A 19,548-nucleotide genomic window follows, 5' to 3' on the forward strand; every position below is an offset into this window, starting at 1 on the left:
TCACGTAATACATACGAACTGAACTAGCAAGATTAGGGTTGACTCAAGGAAGAAAGAGAAGCTTAAGAGCTGGAAAGGCTTAATAAGCATATCTACAGTACACTTTCTTTCAACTTTCATATGCACATTTTTACGAAAAAGTCTTTATTATTTATTTTCATAATTCACATAAGTAGTGAACACTTTATAATTGGTTTTGGCCCATACCATACATGCAAACACAACAAAACAAACCAAACAAAGACACAACTTTACTTAATTAAGTGAACAAAAGACATAAAACTTCATTCAACATAACAAAGAAAGCCATACATCACACTACTTTGTGTCTACAAACACTTATTGAAATAAAAGTCGAGGGACTTCTTTCTTCTTTTTCAGTTTAACAAGAGGAGAGAAAAAAGCTCTATAATATAGACGACTTCTTCATCGAATTCCTTCAGGAAAGGAGTGAAGATTCCAATCCGACCTTGAAAAATAGTATAAACGAGAGGAGTGAAGTGAGTTTGAAATCGACTTCTTTATTCAAAAAAATATCCTTCCCTGCGCTCACTCTTCCAAGACTTTTGGTCTTAGGTCATTCTATTTGCTATTCAACTTTACTTGATTTTGTGAATCCTCTCTTTTTTTCTTTATAAGGAATGTCAAGTCTGTCTGTTTACGACTCCTCTGTTCATGAATCAGATGTGTCATGGGACCCCTTCCTTGATGAGGATTGCTAAAATCTTTCCTTTTTAATGAAAAAAACCGGGTTTCTAAGCTCGATGTGGGAAGTGGAGGTTCTAAAGACAAGCTACCTGAGTCATGTAGCTCGTTTAGAGCAATAAGGAATTCATTCTAACAAATGAAGATCTATCAAGCGAGGGTTATAGAAGCTAAGGCAAGCAATCAGTACACGAATCCCTTCCTTTATAAGGAGTGAACCCGACTACTTCACGCTGATGTTCATACTCATACTGATCTACGAACCACCCTTCTCTTTGATTTGTCCTTCCTGACCTCTCTTAAGCCTTTCAACGATTGTTTAGGTAGCCTCCTTAGGACTCTAAAAAAAGTAACCTGGCCTGATACTTATTCACTCGCCTGGCTCACTCATATCCATCATATATAATATGCCCGACTATCAAGGGAAATCCACCTCTTAGATAAAGTCTTCGATCGCCTGAAGATGGCACAAAAAGAGCAAAATTGATATAAAATAAAATAGGATATCAAATTTCTCCCAATTTTACTTTCTACCACTCCATGAAAGTAAGACTAGCAATATTAAATGGCCCTCCTCCTATTAGGGAAAATACTAAGACTGGATCGCTGAGATCGATGGGAAAGATAACTAAAACTCAAACTACAGGAAAGAAAGAAAGAGGGGGAACTAGGTGAGCTTACTACTCCAACTGTAACTGGATCGAAAAGAGAGTGGACTGAGCATCTTTTTTCAATTTAAAAGATCTATCAAAGCCCATTTGAAATGAAGACTCTTGCTCTGTTTTCAAACTTTCCAACTACATGTGAGTAAACTCCTACTCGCTTTAGGGCAGTCTAACCCATAGGCTGCAAGCACCATCTTGCTAGAAAAATAAAAGACTTGAACCGGATAGCTGGAAACTGGCATTTCCACTAGTTATATCACAATGGCTGCAAGGGCGGATTCCGCAGTTAACTAAGAAGGTGATCGATTGGCTTGGAGATGAAATTAGGGACTGAAAACTAAAAGGATAGGAATGAATTGAATAAAGAAAGAATATCTAGAACATTGAGCATTTTCTCTTCTCGGCAATGGTTGAGAGTAAAAAAGGGGTATCTACATAGAAGGATTGCTGGTATACCGGGTAGATGTTTATCTTTTTGACTTCGGTGAAAATGTTCAAAGCACCACCTTCGTCAATTATCTTGATGTCGAAAGAGAAGAGAACAGGGTTTTACTTACTTAAAAGTCAAAAAAAGGGAAGTTTCCAGTCTTAGTTTCACTTCTTTGAATTATCTACTACCGTGCAATGTGCCCTTGCGTGATGGGTCGTTAATTAATCAGTTTTAAAAAAATGGATTTTGACCTTGCTTTGAGTCGTTAGGCTAGTAAAGCACTACTTTTAAAATGATCATTGAGGTCATTCACTCGATTCTCTCAGTGGCTCTGCTACCGATGGATCAAGATATGTTGTCTTCCTATCATGCCAAAGGCGCTGCTGGTGGATATGCCAAAGATGTCCTGGCTCTAAATCGGGTACTCAAATTTCTAAAGGTACTTCTTATGGTCTTGCTTCAACCACCCTTCCTTCTCTACCTTTTTCTTCAAAAAACTTAAGCTAATTAGACTGATGTTGGCGATCTCGAAGGGAGATATCTGGACCTGGAGCTACTCGTCTTGATCTTTATTATATTAGGATGCGAGGAAGGGGAAAGAAGGTGATAAGCAAGAAGAGAAAAGAAGAATATTAAAAAAGTCCCTATAAGTACTTCACTTAGCCTTTCTATAGTCTTTCTTACCCTTTTTCCCTCAAAGCGCGATCTTTCATCCATGCGCATGGTTCTTACTTTCATTTACCCCCTCCTTACGTAGGAGCGCATCTGTTTTTCAAAGATGAGTTGTAGATGAGTCGGTTCGATTACCCCGCATATCGACGGTATGTTATCCTAGGCTCATCTAGTTAATCGAGAGATAGACGAGTATAAAGAAGGGATGGAGAATTTTTTATTTGATCTTGATTTGATGTATATATTATGATGCCTTTGTATGAAGGAGTATTGGGAGTACGACAGATAAGAAGAGCGACCCAAAAATAGAAAGAAGAGTATGAGAGGTAGCAACTCACTGATAATAAGAACTCACGTTCTTGTCTAGACAAATGACCAACCTGTTAAGGCATCTTTCTCAATGACCATCCTCTCCTCATTCTAGTTATTTTCTCTTTTCTTAAGGGCAATTTCATTTTCATTCCCTCGATATAGCCAGGTGTGAAGCAACTTCACGATCCAATGAATTCCCTATAATTGGATGACACAAGGCGAACTAGAATAGGCTGATTGATCCAGGTAACGATAGGCTACAATCAAAAGAAACCCGCGTACGCTAGAAAGATATATAGGAAAGCCTTTCTTTATGATCATATAAATCGCTTTTTCTGACTTTTCTTTCCATAGGCATAGATTGCAGTCTAACCAGCTTTCTAACTTTAGGGGACCAAGAATCAACCTTTTGATCCTCCACGAGCCTACTCTTATCTTTTGAATGTTGCTTCCGATTTAGTTAGTGCAGACGCTGAAGGATCAGCTGACACTAGATAGGAAAGGTTTTTGATCGGAGTCTGAACCTGTTCCGAGTCACTGTAGGATTCGGTTTTCGATTCGATTGATGTTCCGACATCCCAAATCGAGGTGGATCTAAACTCAGGTTTCCTACCTCTCTAGTTACAGAGAGAGGAACTTCAAAGCCTTAATTCAAGCTAGAAATCTCTCTAAAAAACTAGCCATATTGATCTAGGTAAGTGGTGACAACGAAAAGGCTTTTAAGCCTGAGGGGCGGTGAGCGAGGTAGGATAAAATGGTATTTCAACTAGGGTGGGCGGCCCTATATAGTCCGTATTTTCATGGGTGGTGGGCAGAGAAAAAATTCATTTATTAAACCTTTTGGAACTGGAGACGAAGAGTCGTTTAAAGACCTTTTCAAAAACCACTTTGTAGAGGGTAGGTATCACGCTCAATAGAACCATACTTTGCTATGTCAATAGTCAATAAGAGAGAGAAAGAAAAAGAACAACAAGAAGAGGCCTTTTTCTTTATAGTTAAATATTTTGAAAATCGAATCACATGCACTTTAAGACCTTCTGAAAGCCATGAGGCGGGGTCACACAAGTAGCGAAAGACTGTGCTTTCTCATGTTCTCATGCTTCACACAAACCCAAGATAGGAAGATTGAAAGCCTTATCATATCATATGGATATAGAAAGTCCGATCAAAAAATAATAAAAAGGATTGGGAAGGCTTGAATGAATGGCTTCCAAGGCCAGGGCTCGATCCTGCACAATTCAGACCAGCGAGTATCTGTTTAATTTACTTAATGCACTCACAAGCGTTCGCATCGCTGCCCTATCTTCATGTTAAAGGTACAACTTAAAGAACAACTTACTTTATTGACGTAATATTCATTCATAGTGGCCAGGCGGACCGTTCTGAAGACAGAGGGCCCTAAGAAACCCAGGAAAAAAAAACCAATATAGGAACTACAACTAAGAAAGAAAAAGAATAAAAAAAATTGCTTAAGTAAGGTAGTCTCCATAAGGCTTTTCTTTTTTTCGGTATGCCGCTCCGCGAGCAAGGAGTGTCACGCACGAGCGGAGCAAAAAGAAAGCAAAGGTACTTTTTCTCTTTTGGGGGGAGAAATCCTTTGATTGCGTATTGAATATAGATCCACGTCTTTCTTGTTCCACTAACTAAGAACAAATTCTCATATGTAGAACAAATTCTCATATGTCCCTTTCGTTATTACAATCTTCTTTTTTTATGTCAAAGACCAGAAGCTATGCGTAAATTCTCATTGGATTTCGACTATTCTTAACAGCGATGGCTATTCATTTAAGTCTTTGGGTAGCACCACTAGATTTTCAACAAAGTGGAAATTCTCGTATTCCGTATGTACATGTTCCTGCGGCTCGGATGAGTATTATTGTTTATATCGTTACGACTATAAACACTTTTTTATTCCTATTAACAAAACATCCCCTTTTTCTTCGCTCTTCCAGAACCGGTACAGAAATAGGTGCTTTTTCTACGTTGTTTACCTTAGTTACTAGGGGGTTACGGGGAAAACCTATGTGGGGTACCTTTTGGGTGTGGGATGCTCGTTTAACCTCTATATTTATCTTGTTCCTTATTTACCTGGGTGAACTGCATTTTCAAAAGCTATCTGTCGAACCAGTTCGAACCAGTTCCTATTTCAATCCATGCTGGACCGATCAATATACCAATAATCAAGTCTTCAGTCAACTGGTGGAATACATTGCATCAACCTGGGAGCATTAACCGATCTGGTACATCAATACATGTTCCTATGCCCATTCCAATCTTGTCTAACTTTGCTAACTCCCCCTTCTCAACCCGTATCTTGTTCGTTCTGGAAACACATCTTCATATTCCATCTTTTCTCGAATCTCCTTTAATGGAAGAAATAGAAGCTCGAGAAGGTATACCAAAACCTATTTCACTCATTGAGTCGTTTTGCATCCATGGCTGAATGGTTAAAGCGCCCAACTCATAATTGGCGAATTCGTAGGTTCAATTCCTACTGGATGCACACCAATGGGACCCTCCAATAAGTCTATTGGAATTGGCTTTGTATCAATGGAATCTCATCATCCATACATAACGAATTGATGTGGTATATTCATATCATAATGAACAGTAAGAACTAGCATTCTTATTGAGACTTTCACTCATAGAGAAGAAAATCAATTTATAAATGGAATCTAATATGCAGTATTTACAGACAAAAGTATTCGGTTATTGGAGAAAAATCAATATACTTCTAATGTCGATTCAGGATCAACTAGGATAGAAATAAAGCATTGGGTCGAATTTTTCTTTGGTGTCAAGGTAATAGCTAAGAATAGTCATCGACTTCCGGGAAAGAGTAGAAGAATGGAACCTATTATGGGACATACAATGCATTACAGACGTATAATCATTACGCTTCAACCAAGTTATTCTATTCCACCTCAATGAAAGAAAAGAACAACAATCAAAATACTTAATAGCATGGCAATACATTTATACAAAACTTCTACCCCGAGCACACGCAATGAAACCGTAGACAGTCAAGTGAATAGATATCACTTGATAGACATTCACTATAATGTAAATACATTTATAACAATTATAAATTTGTCTCTTTCCCTTTTCAGATGGCCATGACTAGTCAACTTTGTTCCTCTATTTTGTTTTTTTAATAGATCACGTTGTAATTAAATCTTAATTTGTATTTTCTTAATCAATCTCAGAAAATATACATAAAATAATAAAAGAGGAATAGAGAGAAAGTAAAAAGGGAATTGGGCTGGTTCATCGACCCAAACAAGAAGAAAGACATAAGGCCGTGGCCCAAAATAATGGAAAAGAACTTGATAGGCCTTCGGCCCATTTTCTCGACCCAAAACCAGAAAAGGAGTGTTTGTTGAATTGTTGACATGATGACTTTTCACTGATGGATCAAAATTAAACCAAACAACAACAACAATATATTCAGTGTAATTTTATAAAAAGTCTAAAAAAGGTGATATGTACACAAACTTGTTTTATATCTTATAGAGGTAGAATAGTTATTTCCAATAAAACTTGGACAAACATACTTAAAAGTGGAATGTATATTGCCTTTCTCTAGCCCCCTATCTGGAATCTAATATTTTCGACTATTTCAGCTTTGTTTTTAATCATTGTTTAGAGAAACGTTAGTTACAAAAGCCAATATAACAAGTTATGTATTTTTGCTTCTTTTGTTCTGTTTATTTGCAACTTCATTCTGTTGTCCTGCACAGATTTTGAAACTTTTCCATTAGGACCTATGAGACTTCTTGTCAATTTGGGTGATATTTTAATTTTTGTCTTCAAACTAGATATCGACGGTCCGTATTAGCACAGGCCCAATTTATACTATTCTTTGTCTTAATTTATGTGATACAAATAGAATTTAAATAATCAATCTTTAAAATAATTTAAGTTTTTAATTATTGTGATTTACAATACATTCTTTTTTATTTCAATTTAACTGACACTGATATAATTACGACAGTAAGCCAAATATTTTATAATTTTTATTTTTTAAGTTTTTAATTATGTGTGCTTTGAATTTGAGGTGATAAACATGACTACAAGCCTATAGGTAATTAACACTTAAAATTTTAACTTCAAAGCGGCTCATAAGAATAGTATGCTTAATCAAATAATTGATAATGTGTTTTGTACACACAATAATAATAAATTACATTTATTCCTTGTAAAAGTAAAATCTTATTAGGTGTTTTCTTTCGTTCCTTTAAATTTGATATATATTGACTTGACATTTTAAGAAAATAATTATTAGAAGTTTATTTTACTAAATTTACTTTATTAAGTATACGTTAAAGCTTAAATTTGGTTTTAGTATTTCATATATTTAATGATAAAAATAATATTAGAAAAAAATAATAAATCTTTCTGAATTTATTAAAATAAAAAAGTTAAAAGAAATATTTTTTTAATATAAAATTTCAATACAGAATAAAATTTATTCACTTTTTTAATTATATTAATTATTATGAATTATTTTCTTAGTAACTTACTTAAATATATTAGATTTAAAATTTTTTATAATCCTAATAAAAATAATGCACCACTCAAATTGGGAAATGAAAATGAAAATACATGGGAGATTAAATGAAAAATACAAATGAGAAATAGATGGAAGGGCCACGTGTTGATATTCGTCAAATATGAAAGTTAATGGGATGGCAAGGTCTATAATTACACATAAAAATATGAGCTTGTTTTTAAATTTTTGGTGCGGTCCAACTAACCAACACAAAAGACAAAGCAACTTGATCTTGCAAAATTTTAAAATGACTTTAATACCTTTAAAATTAAATTTAATGTCAATAAATTGACATGTTGAAGTCACTCTTCTAATATATAGAATATGATTGATCTTTAATTTACCCTTATATATGACTTAATTTGTTCGATATAAGTTGAGAGAAATATTAACTTGCTCCACATAAGTTCGGCAGGAATTCCGTTATGCAGCATAATTGTGTAGTTTTTCGATTACCTGATGTGTTCGGTGCATAAGTTAAAAGAATTGTTGCCTCGCACGGCATAGATTCTATATAAATTAAGTTATGTTTTTCTTGAGGGGCAGATCTACAGTATTCGGTGGGGGTTCCAAGAAATCCCACCCGTTATCGTAAAATTTATAATTATATTAGAAAAATTTTCAATGAGTTTAAACATTAACGAGTAGGAACTCATAATAAAATAATAGGATAACTTAGTGGTAGGAGGAGCATACTTGAGATGTATGCCATGCTACTATCTTGGTAATTTTTTTTCAGCTTTATTATTGGGAACCCACAAGTTTGAAATCTTAGATCCGTTTCTGTTTTTCTTGACCTAATTTACTTGACTTATTTTTCCAGTTTTATTATTGGGAACCCACAAGTTTGAAATTTTGAATCCGCCTCTATTTTTCTTGACCTAATTCACTCGACTTAAGTTCAGAGAACTTTGACCTTAGAAGGCATAAATTTTGAAGGAATTAAGTTTTTTCTTTTACAACATAACTTATGTGGGTTCTAAAAATAATTTTCTGTCTTACTCAACATAAGTTATGTAGGAATAAATTAAGTGGTATAAAATATAACCTGTTATGCCTTTTATGACATAATTTGTGGATTCTGAAATTGAATTATTGCCTCGCTCCATAACTTTGTTAAGTCTTTTATGACATACCTTCTGGGATATTACTTATAAACTTATAGTCGGCGAAAAACTATTTGTTATTTGTGGAATGACCCTTTTGTTATTACTGGTGTGGAGGCCTCTAGTTTGTATTGAATGGAATATGATAAAATAGCCTTGGAGTATATTCTTGGACCAAGAATCATGATGCCATAATTCACTAAATATCTACAAGGGCCAAGGGGTCCATCACAAAGGAAATTTCTATGAATTTGCTTTGATGTTTATTCTTCTTATTATGATGATTGGAAGTGTCAAGTATTATAGTGTCATTTTCTTGTTTATGTCCTTTTCAATTACTTTTGGAGGTCTATTTTTTTAGACCCACACAGTTGTCACACCAGCTCAATAATTATTGTCCACAATTAGTGTCACGTTTGGCTTCATCTCTGATTGCTGATAATATAATTATTAATGAGCCAAAGTTTGGGTAGCATGCATTTCCCCATTTTTTACGTACTATTTCAAATCTTTCCACCCAATTACTTCTTCTGCAACTATACATCTGTCTAGTATTTGAACTAATATGATTATTTATATATTTCCCACTTCAATATCATTTTTGTCATGTCCTTTTCTTACACAAAGCAAATTTGAACATATCTTGCTCTTGTGGATTCTATCACACAATATTCATGCCCTAATAATTAATAAAAGCCCAATGGTTGGTACCAGAAAAAGGTTACTGTATTATGAAGTGTCAATCGATAATGATATCAAAGATAATAAATCAATTACAAAGTGAGTATCTCTGTCACAATAATTAAGGTAAAGTGATTATAATGTCATATTAGCGATCATGCGATGAGAGTCCAATTTTTATAATATCAATATATTATTGAAAACGCAATTCAAATTATTTGTTTTGTAGATAATAATGGAATAAAATATGTACCTAGCTAGTATCTGGATCAATTATAGTATATCATTCTTTCTTTAAATTTAGGATAAAGGATTATATTAAATTTATCTTGAATTGTTGTGAATATATCTTTGTCATTATCAATAAGGATGGAATTTGCCTCTGAACTACGTGAAAATTCATCTTTATTTTCAAAACAGGAGATAGATTTAAACCAAATATAGATGTAAGTTTAAAAACAAATTTGACCCTTTTAAGTCTTCAATCATATTAAGCCGCCTTTGTTCATCAACAAGTTGGCCCTTTATGCTTAAATTTAGACTAAAAACCCCTTGCGTAATTCTAAGAGTTCTTCTCAGGAGGATTGATATTGCCGTTATTTTGAAGATTTTTTTCCTAAAAAATAAAATATACTATCTGATAAGGGTGTGCAAATCAAGCAAATACTAAAAAAAAGAAGAAAATTCATCGCCGCCAGACCCATCTCATAATGCTTCCGTATGAAATCTGCCACAAAAATCTCTCCCCACAACTGGAAATTACGTCATAGTAGTATATTATAAGAGTACCAGTTTTAACTTAAAAGTTTTTCTAGTACAGCACTAGTAATTAGTAACTTTTAACAAATAAAACAAATACGTATTAGTACGTTCATTACTGTTTATGGTACAAGTACAACTTGTGCTTCAACTGAAAGTTCCAAATTTAGTATTCTTAACCAAAAATAATTCTTGGTTTTGTCTGTCACGTAGGTACTGTAATTTGTTTTCAGAAAATTTAGGTAACTGATTATTCTCTTCTCTGTCCCCTCCCTCCCCTGATACTCCTCAGTCGACACATCACACAATTTACTGCTCTGTTGCAGCAATACAGAATCCCAATGCTTTTTTTTATTTATTTCCCCAACTCCTAGCAATTCGAGGCCCTTAATTTCACTGCCTGCAGCTTCTTATTTCCAAACTTCATTGGGTCCTCATTTTTACAATTTCTTAGATTCCCCTGAAATGGCAGAGTACTGTAAACGGATTCACATGGATGGCCATGTCGTCTTGGTCCCTACTGCATTTAATTTAAATAAAACTAATGTCCAATTTCTCATTTAATTATTATAATTCACCTAGTTGTTACACAGCGTTGCCTCCATACATGTAGATTATCATGGTGTCTGCCGTAGCATCTCCGATGACAATCTCTACTTCCTCCACGTGTCACCGGAAACTTCCACTCCGCAACATCTTCTTCTTCCTCTTCATCATCATTTTCTTCATCTGTTTCAATTACTTCCTCTTCATCGTCTAGACGTTCCTCTGTTTCCGCGGGAAAATAGTAATTTTCGTCTTCTTCTTCGAGGTTGCGAATAAAATGCAATCTCAACCGTCCATCTTGGCGGGAAGCACGGAGAGTTTCAGGCCGATCAATTTTCACCTCGGTCAATTCTAACCGTCCATCTTTCCTCACCGCACGCATGAAGAAATTGGGCTTTCCATCTTGGCTCAACGACGATAATGGCGGCGGAAACTCCTTCTTCTCTTTCTTCTCCCCAAAATTACTACTTCTTTGCCAGCACCTTGAATTAGTCCCAGACATATTACTAGTACAATTATTTGATTTCCTAGCAAACAAACCTAGTTCTTCGATATGATCAATTTGATCATCTACTGTCCTCTCATCAGAACTCTCAAAACCAAGACTCTCTGTACATGACATTAGTCCATCAACACTCCCGCCGACTTCATCTAAGAACCCAATTCCGCCGGGATCTTTCTTCGCCACAGCAGCTGGCGGTGTCATGTGGCCGGAGTCGACGTAACTGGTAGGCTTTTGAGTGTCAACTGCAGAGATGTCGCCGCCGATTGATGGGGTTGTGAGAATATTTATACGGGGGGTGGAAAGGTCCATCAGGGTTCCATTGTCTTTGGAATTTGATACACACAAGAAAGGGTGGACTTTTTTATTACAAAAGCTCGTCATCATAATGGTAGTATGTCTTTTGAGCTTAGCTTGCAAGATTGGATATATATAAGGGCTTTGAGATTTTTTTTTTCTTTTAAAAATAATTTTTGTAATGAATCTACTCATCAATAGCCTTAAACTTGTTCCGAGAATTCAGACCCAATTTTTTATTAGACACTTCAATATTAAAGAACATGTACTATTAAACATTTATGTGTGGTACAAAAAGTGTTGTGCACAAAAATCTTCTTCTTTTTCAGTTATATAAATCTCGAAAAAAGTATCATACATAAATCTCGGAATAAATAAGATGGTGTGACGTTTTTCTTATTTATTTCATTTAAAAAAGAAATTCTATCCCTCCCTAACTCAACATCTTTATCCTCATGACCTATACTTTGTGCCTTTCATGTCTAGAGCAGTCAAAGTTATGTTGGGCCGACTAAGTTCAACTCGTCTTTTGGTCGGAGTGAAGAAGTTTTTTTATTCGATTTGAGTAAGCATGCATGTTGATTAAGTGAAGCTTCAATGAACTAGATTGAACAGGTTTATATCTAACAAAATTATTTTTTGTGAGGTTATATTTAAGATATTTGCAAAAACTAATAATGATTTCAGATTAAGGTTATATAATTAAGTTTTTACTTGAAGTTGAATTTAATATGTATTGTATCAAAATTATTGCAATTTATTGATAGGCATAGGAGATTTGAGTAGCGAGTATATGCTAACGCCATATAAATATTATCTTGCAAATATTTATATTAATTTTTTTATTTTTTTTTTTGAAAATTATAAAATACATTTTTTAAGAATAACGGATTGGGCTTGGTCGATGCAGCTTGGTATCCACATAATCATAAATTGGAGGGGCAGTATTTTAAGGTCCTCACACTATAGATAAGAGAAGGATGTCATGTGATGTATTACATATTTTTAGGGCAGGGCAATGGAAATGGCAACGAGACTCACTCGACAACAACTTGTTCAATTTATTAGCCACTATTTTTCTTTAATTTAATGTCTCTACCAATTCTTGGTGTAAAACAACTACTACCTTATATTCAGCATGGAAATTTGCGAGTTTCTTTATAAAATATTATCTAAAAGATGATGACGACCTAATATATACTAAGAATTTTTATAGTAATAATATTATATATAACAAAAATTTATTTCCTCCGTTTCATTTTTAGTTGTCCCTCTTATTAAAAATAATAGCTTTAATTTAGTTGTCCAATTTATGAAGTTAAGAAAAGTTTATCATGTTCTTTCAATATTACCCCATCATTTAGTGACTACATAAAATATACAAATCTGTGTGCTTTCCCCTGCTTTCCTCTGCTTTATATTACTTATGGGTGCCGTATTTATGTTATGTAATCTGCTTCTGTGGTGCACTATGTGTTTGTGTGGTATCTCGTGCCTTGAGTCGGGGGTCTATCGGAAACAGCCTTTCTACCTCATTAGAGGTAGAGGTATGGACTGCGTACATCTTACCCCCCCAGACCCCACTAGGTGGGAATACACTGGGTTTGTTGTTGTTGTTGTTGAAACTGTTTGAATATGCTATATTTTAAATTGAGGGTTCATTAAAAACAATCCCTTTATATTTACGTGGCAAGAGTTAGGTCTGCATAGTCTCTATCCTCTTCAATTCATACTTATAGATTTAGTAAGCGTTTGACCATGAAAATTGAATTTTTTTGAAAATGGAATTGAAATTAGAGTTGGAGTTGTGTTTGGCCATGTCTTTTTGAAAAGAAAAATATAGACTTTTGAAAAAAAAAAATTAAATATAATTTTATATCCCCAATTTTTAAAAAACTATCAAAATCACCCAACTAACTAACTTATCTACTAACATACAACCAAATGTAATTCTTTCAAACTAGTTTAATGCCTTTAAAGCTATAATAGCTTTGAGTTTGAAGCACAATCCGACAAATTATTATACCCTTTGTTGCATCAAAATTCCATTTGGCTGCATGAACCAAACTGTTAATTCAAGTTCTTAAAACGTAACCTTGTTGTTAAAACTAGAAATAGAAAGAAAATCACAGGTTTTCGAAGAATAGAAACGAAATTGTCACTCATTAACAAATTCTCTTGAAACCTCCAAATGTTTCCTGATATAAACAACAGGAACTGTAAAACAAATGAAATCTTGATTCTTTTTCAACCCACGTAGCCACAGCAAAATTGGTGGTTAGCTGAAGTTAAAGAGGATATTTTTGTAAAAAAATTTAAAAAATTGTGGTTATATGTAATAATAACAAAAGTTGAAAATGAAATTGGAGAAAAGTAAAAACAACAAAAACTTAAAGGTCGTTTAGTCATAAAAATTATTCACTTTTTTTCGAAATATTTTTTCACTTAATAAAATTTGTGGTGTTTGGCCATAGAAATTCCAAAAACAATTCCAAATTTGTTTTGTGAAAAGTGAAAACAACTTTTTGTTGTTTTCACTTTTTTTCCAATTTCAATTTTTATTATTTCTACATATAGCCCCAATCTTTTTTAATATTACACAAAGCCTATTTTTTTTAATATAACTCCAATTGTTAACTGCCTATTTTTCTTTGCCCATTACATAATACTTACTCATCAAGAAATATGTACAATGGTTTACTATCTTGCCTATTAACTTCGTACAAATGCTTACTTGTTTGGATCAATTTGAAAATCTTGTCTTGCTGGTATGGTATACAAGATGTACCAAATCTTGTCTTGTTTGGATCAATTTGAAAATTTTGATTTCGTTTTTTTGAATTTCGATTTCAAATTTTAGAAATTCGATTAAACGGTTCGATTTTTTATTTTCCAAAAAAATGGTTAAATCGAAAAATCGAAATCAGTATAAATAATGTTTTTTGGGTTATTTCATTTCATTTCATCCATGGTGAGTTATTTATATTTGGAAATGAAAAATAGGTTTGAAAAAAAATTATATTTTCTAAACAAAATCATCAATTTTAAATGTTCAGTCATGACAAAGAAAAACTTACTACTTTAATCTTAAAAATCGAAATAAAAATTAGAAATAACCGAACCGAATTTATAGAAACTGAATCAAATCAAATTTATTTCGATTTGGTTACGGTTGTCATTTTTGTCAATCCAAAAATTGAAAAACTGAATCGATATTAGACAATCAAGTCGAACAAATCGAATGTCCACCCTAGTTGTATTGTTATTTGGTTAGCTGATGTTACAAAAAGGTTAATACCATAACAAAAATTATTTGAATCTTTCTCATTGTTTAAGAATCACATTTGATTGTATGTTAGTTAGTAGGTAAAGTAGTTATTTGGGCAATTTTAATAGTTTTTAAAAGTTAGGGACATAAAATTACATTTAAAAAATACTTTTCAAAAGTCAAAAAAAAATCTTTCAAAAAATACATGGTCAAACACAACTCCAACTTCAATTCCAACTCCAACTTCAAAAATCTTTAATTTTTATGGCCAAACGCCTACTTATTTTCACTTTTCAAATAACAAGTTGAAAATGTTTTTGGAATTTCCATGGCTAAACAACATAGTTTTTACTAAAGTGAAAAAAAAAATTGAAAAAAAGGGAAAAACTTTTTATGACCAAAATGGTCTCTTATTTTAGTAAACTAATCTTATTAATTATGTTTAAAAAATTTAAATTTATCTACAATTATTTATGTAGTCATTTAATGATAGAAATAAAATTGATAGCCAAAAAAAATTATTAATTTTATAAATCAATCAGATGAATTGAAATAAATATTTTAATAGAAGAGTTAAGTAAAATGAAATAAAAGGAGGCATTGTACACCATATAGTAGTGAATTGTTGTTGTAAAAGTTAAAGGAATGTGGGAACAAAGGAAGTTGTTTAGTTAGCATCATGTCAGAAGTCTTAGCAACCATTACAGTTGTGACTGACGATTGCAAATAATGTCCGTCCATTTGAGATCTGCTTGGACTCTTAAAAATCTCATCCAACTTACATTCTCTTTCTAATTGTTGATGTATGAATTATGATGTTGGGGGAATCTACATGGCTACAAACTACTCCACTGGCGAAGCTCAACTAGTACTCACTAACTAAACTTTCATTTAAATGATATATGATTTATTTTTTTTTGTATAGTAGCAACAGATAAATAGGTGGGAGGCAGAAAATATGGGTGGGGAAAGTATGGTGGAAAGAGGGCCAGGGCAGCAACAACAACAAGGGAAGAAATTGAGGCCAGCTATCTGAACTCTGAAGAGGCCAGGATTCCGTTCATTTGGGTCCCACTATCCATCCTTTCCCAACTTCCACACACCCACACCACATCCAATTAACTCGGGCTCGTTTGATAGCTGATTAGAGAAATTAATTCATAAAACAAAAAAATCACTTATAAATTTTTTCATAACTTAAATATCTATTAATTAAATAGATTTCTAAATTATAAATTATATTGTGCTAAGTTTATATATGAATAATTTATTTTTTAACTAGCTATCAGACATGATATTGCTTGGATAGAATTTAGTACTAGCATAAGATCTTTTAACCAATTACCCCTTATTTTCGTTACATCCTTGCTCACTCCTCTCATCGCCGGCGGACCTATGTATACACTATCGGTGCTTAAGCGTCCATTGCTTTTTAGAGAAACACTATTACTTATGTATAAAATATGGTAATTAATTTAAATATAGTGATTGAGCATCCACTCTATGTAGCAATTTTCATATTAAAAATACTTAAACACTTATGATTTAAAAATTTTGAATCCGCTAACGTCTCTTATTTATTTATATATTTCATATTTTTGACATATCCTAAAGTAACTTGCGTATTTCATCCTTTAAATATTCTTCGATTAAAAATACAAATGATCTTTACACTCAGAGGTGTACCTTCTTCGTATTCCGTACACCCCAGTTTGTGGTGATATTAGTTAACTGGATACAACAGTTTAGAAAGAAGAAAGAATTTTAAAATTTATAATTCAAAATAAATTTTTGATATTTGTATATTTATAAATAATAATTTTATCAAGAGTATGCAAATTAGCCAAGTACCGCACCACCAAAATCTTTATAAAAAACTTCTACATAAACTGAGTATAGACAGAGATTGAGTCAAAAATTTTGCTGAGAGATTCAAAATCTGAAGAAAAATTCATCGAATAAGGTTCAACATCAATAATATATACATAAGAATTATTTTAATTATATATTAATAATATAATTTTTAATCAAAGAAAGTTCAAATAAACCACAATTATTAGACTAGCTTCGTCCCTGACTAAAGGAGAATAAAACACTTCGGATATAATCATATATACTCCCATCCTTACAGTTTACTTGGTTCTTTAGCTTAAAATAATTATTTCAACTTATGAAGTCAAGAGAAATTTATCTTTTTTTTCTATAGCATTCCACTATTAAATTATGCCTAAAGTAATAGTAATAGATAAATTTAAATTGTTAAATTATAATTAATGAAGTTAGTTTAATAAAATAAACTCAATATATATATATATATATATATATATATATATATATTATTTTTTTTATAAAATATAGATGTAACATAAGTTGAGTAAAATAAAATCGAAAGTCTATATTTTATTTCAAGAAGACTGAATTTAAGTATACGGTGCAATTAGTTGATTCAAATTTCAACGTATATGTTGAATAAGGAGTTGACACATTTTGTGTGTGTATTCCTCAATTTAATTCCTGGTAGCCAACCTCCCCTTTCGTCACCCATTGCCGCTAATTATTACTCCAATTATGTACCTTCCACTCCTCCAGAGTTTATCTTGTCCAAGGCTGTCTTTGCTACTACCAACAAATATGTTTTCTAGCCAAAGATATTTTTTTGAAAAATAAGTGATGTTGTTAACTTTTTTTCTTTTTTCTTTTTTTTTTTTTATGCTTGATATGTAGTAAAAAAAAAAAAAAAATTATTCTTAAAATACTTGCATGTAATATAGGCATGAGGTGGGATGAGAAATATGAATCAGGGATATTTCAAATAAGGGGTGACAGGATGTGGTTGTAGAATACAACTTGTGAAACTTGTCTTCTCAATTTTCATTCAGGTTGCTATTTTTATTTTCAACAAATATGTTTTCTTAATAAAAATATTGTTAACTTTTTATTAATCTTATTAGAATTATTTACATTCTCTTTCAATATTTTAATTACTTTATTATCTCTCTCGATTTGTATATATAACAAGACCGACATATACATAGAAACCTTTGTATATGACAAGACTGACATATACATAAAAAGTCTGATTCATATACATAACAAGTATGACAAGGCCGACATATACATAACAAAGCCGATTCATATCCATAATATATAGGGCCGATATATACATAGAAAGCTATGTATATGTATTTTTATTTTTTTAGAGAAAAATAAAATTTTTGTAATATGTTTGGAGAGATGAGATTTTTTGTAATAAGTGAATCTTAAATTGTGGGTTTGTGTAATTTTTAAAAAATTTATTGAATAATAGTTTATCAATAGGAAAAATGACACCGCGTATACTTTTAAGATTGTTTATTACATGTCAGAGATGTACTTTTTAGTTTTTACAAAATTTGGGTTTTAAAATATTATTAGGAAATAACACAAACATACACCTTAACTTATCATATTTACACAAATTCCTGTCCTTAGAAAGTAATTTATAAGAATACCAACTAATTATGCGTCTTTATTGGATGTATTGGAAGCTAATTATGTATCTTTACAATGAAAAAAATATATCTTTGTTGAATGTATTATGTATCTCGACAGACTCAAAATAAAAAATATATATATCGTGAGCTAAGTATGTTTTACAAAGAAAAAATTATATCTTTGTTGGATATATTGAGAGTTAGTTGTGTATCTCTACAAATCTAAAATCGACATGTACACTGATTATATAAAATATTAAAATGATTATAATTGAGCCTCCAAATTATCGAGATTTATGTTGTTGTCCCTTATTATTACCATGACTCCGGCCCATTGTTGTCTTTTAGATTTGGTCCAATTATTTAATGAAGCCCATTGTCCCCCGCTATGTCGTGGCAACGAAGTCCAGCTGCATGATACATTATGATTTATGAAGTATTTTTGTTTTTTTGTTGAGAAAGAAACCTCGCTCACTCAATTACCTCATTTTTGGGTTGAAATATTATACTTTTATTTAGTATTCTGATTAAATTTTTAACAAGAAGAATTGGTATGTAAAGTTTTTATAGTGATCTAGAATTGGTCTCTTATAATTAATTCTGTAAAATAGAACTACAAAAGTCAACGATTTATAAGACGTTCAAAAATTGGCCGATGAAAATTAACGAAACCAATAATTAGGGTAAATAAATTAGTTCAAGATGAGCTGGTGATCTATTTTAAACAGTGTTTTCGATGGTAGGCATATCCATGTTGGGAAAGATAGGGGCACTATAAAAGAGCCCGACAGGGTAGCAGCAGAAGAATACCTAAGTTTAAACTTTCCCTTCTAATTTGAACTAAGAGGAGACAAGCAAAACAAAGTAATATGGCAACAAATGAATTACCACACAAATACGATAGGGCAAGAATAAAGGCAATCACACAAGACACCAAATTTACGAGGAAAACGCTTCGGTGTGAAAGAGTAAAAATTACGGGACCAAACCTCCACTATAATCACCAAATAGTTACAATATTGTTCTCCAAAATGGCCACAAAACAAGTGTCAAACAACAAGAAACAATACATAAACCACAACACCAAACACTAGAGAAATAAAGGAGTGAAAGCACAAAAAATGCAGTTACTGTTCGGGAATGAAGAACAGGAGCTACAAGACACCAAATCAAGCTCCGTCAGTTCCTGATCAAAGATTGAGATGAGAGGAACAAACAGTCCAAAATCAGCTAAATCGGACAAGAAACGAAGCAAAAATCGCAATTTGAAGTGGACAGCTGTGGCTGAAATTTAGGTGCGAAACTCAGTTTTGTTTGTCTCTCTTTGACTGCTGAAAACTCTCTTTTTGTGATGGTGAATAAGACCTAAAAAGATCAAGATATATGTCTCATAGTAATGGGTCTATGGGCAAAAGTGGATTGGTCCAAATTGGACTTCATTTATCCACATAAGAAGGGAAAAAGATCCAATAACCCAACAATTCTCCCCTCCCAACTATGTGGAGGAGACCGTCATCCCGACGATCATGCAACAATCTTCAAACTTTCCTCTTAGCAAAGCTTTAGTCATCATGTCGGAA

At 32.6% G+C, this 19,548-nt stretch overlaps 1 protein-coding gene, 1 non-coding gene and 1 pseudogene across 2 annotated transcripts; 2 read left to right on the top strand and 1 right to left on the bottom strand.

The window, feature by feature from the left end:
* The first annotated feature begins 4,464 nt into the window (after positions 1–4,464).
* LOC124886431 lies at positions 4,465–5,418 on the top strand (annotated as a pseudogene).
* Positions 5,214–5,287, top strand: TRNAM-CAU. Its single transcript has one exon. It is a non-coding gene; the product is annotated as a tRNA-Met (tRNA).
* A 4,531-nt stretch (positions 5,419–9,949) lies between the features above and the next one.
* Positions 9,950–11,811, bottom strand: LOC107879800. Its single transcript, XM_016726744.2, has one exon. The coding sequence runs from the start codon at positions 11,420–11,422 to the stop codon at positions 10,457–10,459; it is 966 nt and encodes a 321-aa protein (XP_016582230.1). The 5' UTR covers positions 11,423–11,811; the 3' UTR covers positions 9,950–10,456.
* Positions 11,812–19,548: the final 7,737 nt, after the last annotated feature.

The sequence above is a fragment of the Capsicum annuum genome, chromosome 8, assembly GCF_002878395.1.
Source record: "Capsicum annuum cultivar UCD-10X-F1 chromosome 8, UCD10Xv1.1, whole genome shotgun sequence".
NCBI lineage: Eukaryota > Viridiplantae > Streptophyta > Magnoliopsida > Solanales > Solanaceae > Capsicum > Capsicum annuum.

What these genes read in the sequence shown, in the direction of transcription:
- LOC107879800 (XM_016726744.2), bottom strand. Translation starts at nt 11,422, where the DNA reads ATGAGTAGATTCATTACAAAAATTATTTTTAAAAGAAAAAAAAAATCT.